This window comes from Alosa alosa, chromosome 2 (genome assembly GCF_017589495.1).
Source record: "Alosa alosa isolate M-15738 ecotype Scorff River chromosome 2, AALO_Geno_1.1, whole genome shotgun sequence".
Classification (NCBI taxonomy): domain Eukaryota; kingdom Metazoa; phylum Chordata; class Actinopteri; order Clupeiformes; family Clupeidae; genus Alosa; species Alosa alosa.
The window spans coordinates 34,768,606-34,781,105 of record NC_063190.1 but is presented as its reverse complement, the minus strand read 5'-3'; the positions used below and the strand labels follow the sequence as shown (position 1 = coordinate 34,781,105).

At 45.9% G+C, this 12,500-nt stretch overlaps 1 protein-coding gene across 1 annotated transcript in view; it reads right to left on the bottom strand.

Annotated features, from left to right (window-relative positions):
- sgcd (sarcoglycan, delta (dystrophin-associated glycoprotein)) overlaps positions 1-12,500 on the bottom strand; it is a 275,148-nt gene that overhangs the window by 47,047 nt on the left and 215,601 nt on the right. Inside the window, 3 exon segments of the mRNA XM_048237559.1 lie at positions 4,035-4,154; positions 7,659-7,746; positions 11,698-11,799. Coding sequence (XP_048093516.1) covers positions 4,035-4,154; positions 7,659-7,746; positions 11,698-11,799 — 310 coding nt within the window.

Here is a 12,500-nt window from a genome sequence, read left to right as displayed (position 1 = left end):
GTAAGTCAGTACAAATATTAATTATTATATCTTTGATTCATTTTTCCTGGGCTGACTCAGAGATACAGTCTTGTCCTCTCAGTCACCACTAACACACACACACACAACACACACCCACACCCACACCCACACACACACACACACACACACACACACACACACACACACAGTGCACACAAACAGGATTAAAAAAATCGGGGCAATAAAGTCAAGCAGTAAGTCACCTGAAACATCACTCAAATTATTGTTTTGTGGGAAATCATGTGCTGTCTCTGAATGTGTCTCCTTTCCTAAGTCTGAATGTGTCTCCTTTTCTAAGTCTGCCGAGTCTTAATGTGTCTCCTTCAGAGTCAAGACTTCTTCAAATGAGCATTCATCAGCAAGCCGAAGGCCTCAAGCTGTTCTGTGGGAGGCTAATCTGGCGTGTGGCGATAGAGATCGGTAAGTCTAAACTCAGATGACACTTGTGAGTGAGAGAGAGAGAGAGAAAGAGAGAGAGAGAAGGCAGAATCGCTAATAAGACACTCTGATTCATTAAACAATTAAGAGGAGACAAGCTAATCATAAAATCAGCACTTTTGAGGGATGGAGACTTGGGGCTGTCATTACCCTTAAGTGTGGCAGTCAGTTCAAATTAGCCTCTGCCGGGAAGAGTCAATTGTATATAATTGAAGTTAATCAATGAGCCTTAATTACGATCATGGATGAAAGTATCAAGAAGTAATGTCATTATTCGCTGGACTTTTTATTGGTCTGCGGCAGACCAGACGGGCGTGGGCTAAGCTGGGCTCACCTCCTGCGCTCGTCGCCGCGGTAATTACGACCGAGGCCACGGCTCATTGTATCACGGCTGTTGCGCCAAATTAATTTGATTTCCTCCCATTGTTTTGCTGTGTACACACACACACACACACACACACACACACACACACACACACACACACACACACACTCACTCACTCACTCACTCACTTACACACACACACACACACACACACACACACACACAGAGACCCACACACACACACACACACACAGACAGACACACACACACACACACACACAGAGACCCACACACACACACACACACACAGACAGACACACACACACACACACACAGAGACCCCCACACACACACACACACACACACACACAGACAGACACACACACACACACACACACACAGGGACCACCACACGCACACACACACACACACACACACACACACACACACACACACACACACACACACAGACAGACACACACACACACACACACACAGACCACACACACACACACACACACACAGACAGACACACACACACACACACACACACACACACACACACACACACACACACACACACACACAGACAGCCACCCACACACACACACACACACACACACACACACACACACACACAGACACACAGAGACTTAACCAGCATCACTATCCACCACTCAGGCAGCGGCAGCACTATAGTCATATTATTTTCATCTTCCTCCTTTTCTTTTCCGTTCTGTTCATCTCATGCCTCTAGAACGATCTCTGCCTCTAGAACGATCTCTGCCTCTAGAGATGTATCTGCCTCTAGAACGATCTCTGCCTCTAGAGATTTATCTGCCTCTAGAACGATCTCTGCCTCTAGAACGATCTCTGCCTCTAGAGATTTATCTGCCTCTAGAACGATCTCTGCCTCTAGAACAATCTCTGCCTCTAGAACGATCTCTGCCTCTAGAGATTTCTCTGCCTCTAGAACGATCTCTTAGCCTGGAAATCTAGACGCACCCTAACGGCCCTAGTCTAGCAACTCTCCGTTGGCTTGAGAGCTCGAAAAATTAAACTTCTATCAGGCCAATCAAATCGTGTATAGAGTCATTAGGCGGGCTTAACATAATGATTGATGGCAAAGAGGAATGTTGCTGTTGGCAAACAGTGTGACACGAGTTAAGCTTTTATTAAGTTGGCAAAAGTTTGAACTAGCCAACTAGCTCCATGGGACTCATAAGCGCTGTCTATTCGTGCAGAGGGAATTTGAAAGACAACCGATTATCCAGCCCTCGGACTGAGCAATGCAAGCGGTGAGGGCCCCAGACCCTACGATCTTTTTGATCTTTGCCTCTAGGTCTGGCATATTCAAGCTTCAGACTCTTTCAAGATTTCCGATTTTTGCCTCTCTAGGAGTCTCCAAAATGGATTCTATTTGTACTTTCCTCATCCTCTAGAACACTTACCGGGCTCTCACTGCAGTGACACACTAAACACTCTGGGGCCACAAGACCCGTGCCAGACCTATACACAAGACGTGCACAAGCTGCTGATCTCTCTGGACACAGATCCATAGACCTATACAAGTTGTGCTCAAAGGCCTTCCTACCAGACCCGATCACACACAGGCCTGTGTCTTGAGAAGACTTTTGAAGACGCAACCCTTCTGACTGCATGAATCACTGGTCCCCAAGCACGATGGCTCTTTGAGATCCACATATCTAGAGTGGGCATATGGTGTCCTTGATGATTTAAAGGCCTGAAGTGGTGTGCATGTGCATATGTGTGAGTGTGTGTACATGTTTATTTAATGTGTGCATATTGATAATGTAATGTGACTATGGCTGGTGGGGTTTGACATTTAAAACATCCTCCTAAAGTAGTCAACATGCCCAGACACCTCCAACCCCAAACACACACACACACACACACACACACACCACCATCCTCCACTCTACCCCATCCCACCCCCCACTCCACCCAATGCTTCCAGTCAGGCACCTGCTGCATATTCAGGCCTCCCAAGGCTGCCTGTTGAAATCTGAATAAATCTCCCCCTCAAAGGTAATTTATTATGAAAATGGATCCTCTGAAGCTAAACTCTAAGGTAGTCCTGTCACAATAATTAGAGATCTGATTTTCCTCAGTTGTCATTTCAGATGGCTGCACGGTGAACAGGAGACACAAGTCGGGTGGGGGGGGTGAAATGATAGAAAAAACGAGGAAAATATTGCAATAGCATGAAGCATCATTTATTCAGCTAAAGACTGTAATCACGTTGCCGGGGCAGAGATAGATTGTGTGCCGCTGGGCTCGTGGAGCATTGTGGAGCGGAGGACAGGAGAGCCAATCTCGCCATTACTGTCTCCATCGTCTCATCGCTACCATGGAGACAGACTACAATAAACCACATTACAAAATAATCATGGAATGCACGACGCCAATTGATCCACATGCTTGAGCCATTGATTTGCTATGTCTTCTGGGACATACGTGATGTTTCTACGGTTTGAAGGGACACATGCAGCAACATGGCCAAATAAGGTCTTCAGCTTCAGACCATAGCACAAACTATGAGCACAAACTATGAGCACAAACACGGCTCGTGTTTCTCAGCTTCAGATCTCCTGAATGTGTCTCAAAACAGCACACCTGAAACCGCATACACGGCGGCAGCCATATTAATGGAGAAAAGACCCCTCCAGTTCCACACACACACACACAAATGAGAGAAAGAGAGAGATAGAGAGAGAGAGTAGTATGATATTAATGGAGGACAGCCTCCTGCTGTTCCACTGAGGACTGAGGAAGTGAATGAAGAGGCTGCCACAAGTGACACAGTGGCCTGGAAAGCCTTCATAATCACAGTGGCCTGGAAAGCCTTCATAATCACAGTGGCCTGGAAAGCCTTCATAATCACAGTGGCCTGCAAAGCCTTCATAATCACAGTGGCCTGGAAAGCCTTCATAATCACAGTATCTCTTTTCATCTACTGTAGGACAATTCACCACACTCAAATTATTGACTGCTCTCTCTCGTTCTCTCTCTACTCCAATGACCACCTTCAGCTGTTTTGTGTGTGTGTGTGTGTGTGTGTGTGCGTGTGTGCGTGTGTGCGTGTGTGTGTGTGTGTGTGTGCGTGCGTGTCTGAGTGTGTGTGTGTGTGTGTCTGTAAGAGAAAAAGTATCTTACCCATGACCCGTAATCTCTCTGCATGTGCGTGCGCGTGCGTGTGTGTGTGTGTGTAACAGGAAGAGTATCTTACCCATGACCCGTAATCTCTCTGCTCCCACCACCACCTCCTGGTCGTCAGCGGAGAACAGCAGCTTTCCTGAGCTCGACCTCACCTCCAGCATCTTCCCACGCGCCTGCACCCCACGGGATCCTGGAAACACACACACACACCTTGTGTTGAGAAATCTAAGTGGACTCTGCAGGACACATGTCATATGTCCAATATCACTGGGCTACACATGCCTCAGCTGTCTGATTTCAGTGGAGAGTGAGAAATATCCGCTCCAATTTACAGAGAGTGTCCAGACAAAGACCCTTGATTACTAACCAAGATAGCAATTAACCAATTTAACTTGTTTCTATTGGAGCAAAAGAGGACCGCTCGTCTGTTAACGTAAGTAGGAGCGCCACCTTACGCCACAAAATCCCTTTCACGGCCATGTCCCCTCGGTCTGAGAGTCCAGTCTGTCCTCCCCTGCCTTGCTAGTTTGCAGGAGCGAGTTCCTCATTTTATGATCAAATCACTCAATTTGGGAGAGTTTCAGTGAGAAAAGTTAACATCCACTGTCTCCGCCAGCCTGCACTTCAGAAACTCCATCTCCCATGATGCTGTCTGTTTCCACTAGCACCAGGGTCTTTTATCTCAGATGACGGAGTTACCCTGAGAAATTCCAGTCCTCCCTTCCGCAGTCTGCGATCTCAATTGTCTATCAACTGGGAAGGTCATTTCAAATGCAATAAGTTACAGATTACAACACTGTTTAATGATTAACATTTCATAAGTAATGTAACTAATAACTCCAGCTAAAGACTGTAATCCGTTGCGGGGCAGAGATAGATTGTGTGCCGCTGGGCTCGTGGAGCATTGTGGAGCCGGAGGGACAGGAGAGCCAATCTCGCCATTACTGTCTCCATCGTCTCATAAGCTACCATGGAGACAGACTACAATAAACCACATTACAAAATAATCATGGAATGCACGGCGCCAATTGATCCACATGCTTGAGCCATTGATTTGCTATGTCTTCTGGGACATCCATTGATGATTTTCTCGGTTTGAAGGGACACATGCAGCAACATGGCCAAATAAGGTCTTCAGCTTCAGACCATAGCACAAACTATGAGCACAAACTATGAGCACAAACACGGCTCGTGTTTCTCAGCTTCAGATCTCCTGAATGTGTCTCAAAACAGCACACCTGAAACCGCATACACGGCGGCAGCCATATTAATGGAGAAAAGACCCCTCCAGTTCCACACACACACACACAAATGAGAGAAAGAGAGAGATAGAGAGAGAGTAGTATGATATTAATGGAGGACAGCCTCCTGCTGTTCCACTGAGGACTGAGAAGTGAATGAAGAGGCTGCCACAATGACACAGTGGCCTGGAAAGCCTTCATAATCACAGTGGCCTGGAAAGCCTTCATAATCACAGTGGCCTGGAAAGCCTTCATAATCACAGTGGCCTGCAAAGCCTTCATAATCACAGTGGCCTGGAAAGCCTTCATAATCACAGTATCTCTTTTCATCTACTGTAGGACAATTCACCACACTCAAATTATTGACTGCTCTCTCGTTCTCTCTCTACTCAATGACCACCTTCAGCTGTTTTGTGTGTGTGTGTGTGTGTGTGTGTGTGTGTGTGTGTGTGTGTGTGTGTGTGTGTGTGTGTGCATGACCCGTGTCTGAGTGTGTGTGTGTGTGTGTGTGTGTAAGAGAAAAAGTATCTTACCCATGACCCGTAATCTCTCTGCATAATGCGTGCTTGGCGTGTGTGTGTGTGTGTAACAGGAAGAGTATCTTACCCATGACCCGTAATCTCTCTGCTCCCACCACCACCACCTCCTGGTGGTCAGCAGGAGAACAGCAGCTTTCTGAGCTAGAGCCTCACCTCCAGCATCTTCCATGGCGCCTGCACCCCACGGGATCTGGAAAAACACACACACACCTTGTGTTGAAATCTAAGTGGACTCTGCAGGACACATGTCATATGTCCAATATCACTGGGCTACACATGCCTCAGCTGTCTGTTTCAGTGGAAGTGAGAAATATCGGCTCCAATTTACAGAGAGTGTCCAGACAAAGACCCTTGATTACTAACCAAGATAGCAATTAACCAATTTAACTTGTTTCTATTGGAGCAAAAGAGGACCGTTCCGGTCTGTTAACGTAAGTAGGAGCGTCACCTTACGTCACAAAACCTCACGTCATGCCCTCTCGGTCTGAGAGTCCAGTCTGTCCTCCCCCTGCCTTGCTAGTTTGCAGGAGCGAGTTCCTCATTTTATGATCAAATCACTCAATTTGGGAGAGTTTCAGTGAGAAAAGTTAACATCCACTGTCTCCGCCAGCCTGCACTTCAGAAACTCCATCTCCCATGATGCTGTCTGTTTCCACTAGCACCAGGGTCTTTTATCTCAGATGACAGTGCCTAGTCCAGTCCTCCCTTCACGGAGTGCGATCTCAGGCGTGTCTATCAGCTTTGGGAAGGTCATTTTCAAATGCAATAAGTTACAGATTACAACACTGTTTAATGATTAACATTTCATAAGTAATGTAACTAATAACTCCAGCTAAAGACTGTAATCACGTTGCCGGGGCAGAGATAGATTGTGTGCCGCTGGGCTCGTGGAGCATCGTGGAGCGGAGGACAGGAGAGCCAATCTCGCCATTACTGTCTCCATCGTCTCATCGCTACCATGGAGACAGACTACAATAAACCACATTACAAGATAATCATGGAATGCACGACGCCAATTGATCCACATGCTTGAGCCATTGATTTGCTATGTCTTCTGGGACATACGTGACGTTTCTACGGTTTGAAGGGACACATGCAGCAACATGGCCAAATAAGGTCTTCAGCTTCAGACCATAGCACAAACTATGAGCACAAACTATGAGCACAAACACGGCTCGTGTTTCTCAGCTTCAGATCTCCTGAATGTGTCTCAAAACAGCACACCTGAAACCACATACACGGCGGCAGCCATATTAATGGAGAAAAGACCCCTCCAGTTCCACACACACACACACACAAATGAGAGAAAGAGAGAGATAGAGATATATCGTTATATTTAAAAAGGTGACGCTAAACTGGTCAAACAGCAGGGAATTCAGACCGACCACAATAGTCCATTAGAGCAGACAGATTCTCTCTGGTGGCCATCTCAAACCGGCCCAGAAAGGCTGCGTTCAGGCAGTCCAGGCGCCCCCCTCTGACTTGTCCTCATGTTGATGTGGACTTGAGTTGGCATGAGGGAGTATATATACTCTTTTGATCCTGTGAGGGAAATTTGGTCTCTGCATTTTTCCCAATCCGTGAATTAGTGAAACACACTCAGCACACAGTGAACACACAGTGAGGTGAACCACACACTAATCCCGGCGCAGTGAGCTGCCTGCATCAACAGCGGCGCTTGGGGAGCAGTGAGGGGTTAGGTGCCTTGCTCAAGGGCACTTCAGCCATGCCTACTGGTCGGGGTTCAAACCAGCAACCCTCCGGTTACAAGTCCGAAGCGCTAACCAGTAGGCCAAGGCTGCCCCCTACTGAAGGCTACTGTAGCAGAGGCCACTGGGGACAGGCTTCAGTGAGAGCGGAGAGGCAGGACACAAAATGGACGCTCAGGTGAAGACCAAGCTCCGAGACGCTTACCTGCGGTGAGCTGCGTGACCAGGTGGTTCTCGTTGTTGAGGATGTTGACCGATATGTTTTTAGAGGACTGCAGGAACAGTGGAGTGCCCTGCAACGGAAATAAACAAATGACACAAAACACATTATTTGCTATTATTTATTTAACACTTATTTACTGGAGGAATCGTATACCGTGTGATAATAAATGAAACACATTGGTCCAATAATTGTAGTTTTGAACAGCATTTTGAGGAAAGACTCTAGATTACACTGACGAGACACTTAATCACAAAGCCTATTAGACTGTGGAGAAGGTGCACTTTTCCTGAAAAAAAAAAAAACATTTTGCTGCAGACATTAACTGTTGTTCTTTTCTGTCATCAGGCTTTTCTACCCAGAGCGGTAAATGCCTTTATTTATGGTTAGCGCTGCTCAGCAGGAGTAACAGCAGGCTCTTTATTGGGGGAAACTCTGTGTTTACTAGCGCACTTAGTGCTTGGCTTGTTATGAATGCTGTGATAATAATAGGCTAGCATAATTAATTTGTTAAACCATATTGCGAAGCCCCACTGTCTCTGTCCAGCATGAGTAAATCCCCCCTCCACCCCCCAGCACCACCTCATTTAAACTGACCTCAGCACCACCCACTCATTTAAACTGACCTCAGCACCACCCACTCATTTAAACTGACCTTAGCACCACCAATGTGCTATTGATGGGGCTATATGGGTCTGATGGGGCTATATGGGGGTCTGATGGGGCTATATGGGGGTATATGGGGGTCTGATGGGGCTATATGGGGGTCTGATGGGGGCCTGATGGAGCTATATGGGGGTCTGATGGGGCTATATGGGGGTCTGATGGGGGCCTGATGGAGCTATATGGGGGTCTGATGGGGCTATATGGGGGTATATGGGGGTCTGATGGGGCTATATGGGGGGTCTGATGGGGGCCTGATGGGGCTATATGGGGGTCTGATGGGGCTATATGGGGGTCTGATGGGGGTCTGATGGGGCTATATGGGGCTATATGGGGGGTCTGATGGGGCTATATGGGGGTCTGATGGGGGCCTGATGGGGCTATATGGGGGTCTGATGGGGCTATATGGGGGTCTGATGGGGCTATATGGGGGTCTGATGGGGGTCTGATGGGGCTATATGGGGTCATATGGGGCCATATGGTACACAGTGCTGTGAGCTCAGCTGTGTTGTGGTCAGCGCTGTGGCCTTGTGATGTATGCGGTGAGTATGTGGCACAGCAGCACACCAGAGGCCCTGATGGAGTGGTGTAGAGTGACACATGATGGAGTGATGATGGAGTGACACATGATGGAGTGGTGTAGAGCGAGCGACACATTGAGAAATAATGGAGTGATGTAGAGCAACATGTTGAGAAATAATGATGAAGAGTGACACATTGAGAAATGATGACACATGATGGAGTGATATAGAGCGACACATGATGGAGTGGTGTAGAGTGACACATGATGGAGTGATGACGAAGTGACACATGATGGAGTGATGTAGAGCAACACATGATGGAGTGATGTAGAGCAACACATAGAGAAACACATACTGTAGTATTGGGCTGTGGATATGAGGCTGTTGACTGAAAGTTTGCTTCTTTCTCTCTCTCTCTCTCTCTCTCTCTCTCTCTCTCTCTCTTTGTGAGAGTAATTCCCAAATTCACATAATGATTGGCACCAACAGCGTGTCTTCATTTGCTGCAGTAATCTGCCCTGCCCAAGTTAGCTTCTTAATTAAAGATAGCGCAGCCTGGCTATTGTCTTGTGGTATAAGCACGGCTGATAACATCGCTTATGGAGAGCAAAACTTATTGCTGTATTTAATAAAGGATTCCTGGCCCTGAACTTTATCTTAAAAGCACTGTGAATACCAGGGATTAGTTTGAAGACAAATCCAAGCATGTGTCACTGTCAAAGAAAAACGGATGTCAGGCGCTCATTAGGCGGAGTGTGCTTTGGGTTCTTGAGCGTTCATCACACAGTGTGTGCTTTGGGCAAGCCTGCAGTTCAGCTCCAGGTACTTGGAGGTATTCCTAGATTCTCTTTCTTAAACTGGACTGGATGTGGTCTTTTCTGGGCTCTTCTCTGTGGAGCGGAGTGCATATATTGGGTTCATACTGTACTAGCATGGCTGCTGCCTCAGGAACTACTCAGCCTTTCAGCATTTGTCATTTTGCATTGAGCTTATTGATTCCTGTTTGCCTACTGCATGTACAGTACAGTATGCCTTCACCAAGACAAAAAAGCAGAACCCAATGTCACTAGTGTCTTTGTGTCCGTACAGCTAACTAGACTACACCACTGACTGTAGCAGTGCAGGGATAAAATGAGGGAAAGCTAGGTAACATGGTCCTGTATTGATTGTGTGTGTGTGTCTGTGTGTGTGTGTGTGTGTGTGTGTGTGTGTGTGTGTGTGTGTGTTAGGAGCGGGGGGTATTCTTTCATACTAGGGTCCAACAATTGTAGTGGCACCCCTGACTGGAGATTTGCATTGACTTCCAAAGTCAACTTAGATACTGTATATGCACAAGTTGTTTAAGTTGCATTAACTTCCTAACTAGGAGGATATATGCACAAGTTATTCAAGTTGCATTAAATTCCTAACTAGGAGGATATATGCACAAGTTGTTCAAGTTGCATTAACTTCCTAACTAGTGTAGGAGGATATATGCACAAGTTGTTCAAGTTGCATTAAATTCCTAACTAGGAGGATATATGCACAAGTTGTTAGAGTTGAATTAACTTCCTAACTAGGAGGATATATGCACAAGTTGTTCAAGTTGCATTAACTTCCTAACTAGGAGGATATATGCACAAGTTGTTTGAGTTGCATTAACTTCCTAACTAGGAGGATATATGTACAAGTTGTGTGTATGAGTTATTCCTCTGGTGTGTGTATTCAGCAGCTGTTGTTGAATTATTCTGGTGTGTGTGTGTGTGTGTGTGTGTGTGTGTGTGTGTGTGCGCGCGCGCTATAGAGTCCAGCCTCCACCTCCTAACACAAAAACCGTCTGACTAACGATAAATCCTGTGTCATCACTCAATCTGCCTGAACAAATTATACGCTTATTAACTTTCATGGGCTGATAGCTGGCACACCTGCATTTGAATAGTACCCACTTCCTTTGTCTGCAAAATCAAATGAGTAGGCTCTTGTTACGGAGGTGAATCTGTTTATAATTTAAAAAGACAATACTAAAAATGAGAAAGTTGAGCTGGAAGGTATTAAGAGTCCTTTCAATTCCCAGATAAAGTTGTATTTTTTGCCATGTTATCTCTCCCAGCGCACTAGCCGCCGCTCTGTCTGCGCTGCGGACGACTATTACTATTCTGTTCAGCGCCTGGTGGTGTGGAGAGCTCGCCGGCAGGCCAGACACGCAAGATAAAGGACACACTTCAAATGTTATCGGTCATCCAGAGATACAACGCCACTAGCGGAGTGTGAGTGTGTATAAGAGTGTGTGTTAGTGTGTGTTAGTATGTGAGTGTGTGTGAGAGTGTGTGTTAGTGTGTGAGAGTGTGTGTTAGTGTGTGTCAGTGTGTAAGAGTGTGTGTTAGTGTGTGTTAGTGTGTGAGAGTGTGTGAGAGTGTGTGAGAGTGTGTGTTAGTGTGTGAGAGTGTGTGTGTATCTTTCTCCCTCGCCACTCTAGGGAGAGAGGGAAGTGTCTTCGGTGGAAGGCTGGGTGGATCTAGCACTAGCTTCAATGCTTACTGGATCTGATGAATATGAATTGTATGGATATAATATATATGTATGAAACGATTGTATGGATTTAATGCAAACTGGATTTAATGCATATTAATGTAATGTTCCGTGGATATGATGGTGCGTGTAATGGCTTTAATGGTTACTGGTGTAATTGCTTCAATGGCTACTGGTTCTAATGCTGTATGAACTGTATGGATATATTGCGTATGAAATGAATGTATGGATTTAATGCATAGTGGATCTAATGTGTGTGTATGTAATGTGTAGTGGATCTGCTGCATATACCTTATGGGTTTCAGTGGTGGGTGTAGCACTCTAACACTCACCGGCCTCGACTGGATCTCTTTGGCGTAGAGCGGCTGGAGAAACTCTGACGTCCCCTCCAGTTTCAAACCCCTCTCGGTTATTCTGAGGTGGCCCATGCCATCCTGGAACAGAGGGAGAGAGAAGGACAGAGAGAAAGAGAAAGAATGAAAGGAAAATAGAAAAAGGGTTAGGTGTCAATAAGAAGCGTGCTGTGCATGCATAGCCAGTGGAAAGAGCATGGGGGAATGACGTGTGCTTTGGGAATGCATGTGTTATTTGAAACACATTTAATGATGCCAAAGAGCTGCCAGTCTGCAGGTGACTGTCATAATGCATCCCCATGGACACTTCTGATGTCTTAATGCATCCCCATGGACACTTCTGATGTCATAATGCATCCCCATTGACACTTCTGATGTCATAATGCATTCCCAAGAACACTTCTGAGTATGGAAAGGTATGATGGCATTTTGATCTATTTGATTTGCTTTCTCTCTTTTGACTTTTGCACACAAAGACAAGTCATGTTTATTTATGAAGCCCATTTCACAGAGGTGATTCAATGGGCTTCACATAAATAAAAGGCAGGAAGGCAATAAAGGAAAATCTATGAAACCTTGAAATTAAAGACTTCAAATATTTTGCATGGGAAATGCTTTTATAAAATGAAGTATAACAGCTATCAAGAATTTTCTTTTATTGAATACGTATACAAACAAGCAGATGCTCAACAACAAGTTGATATTCACTTCACTTTTAGGGAAAGCACTGACAAAACATGTGTGTTTGTCTCAAACGGTATGAGAGTCAGAGAAACAAACAA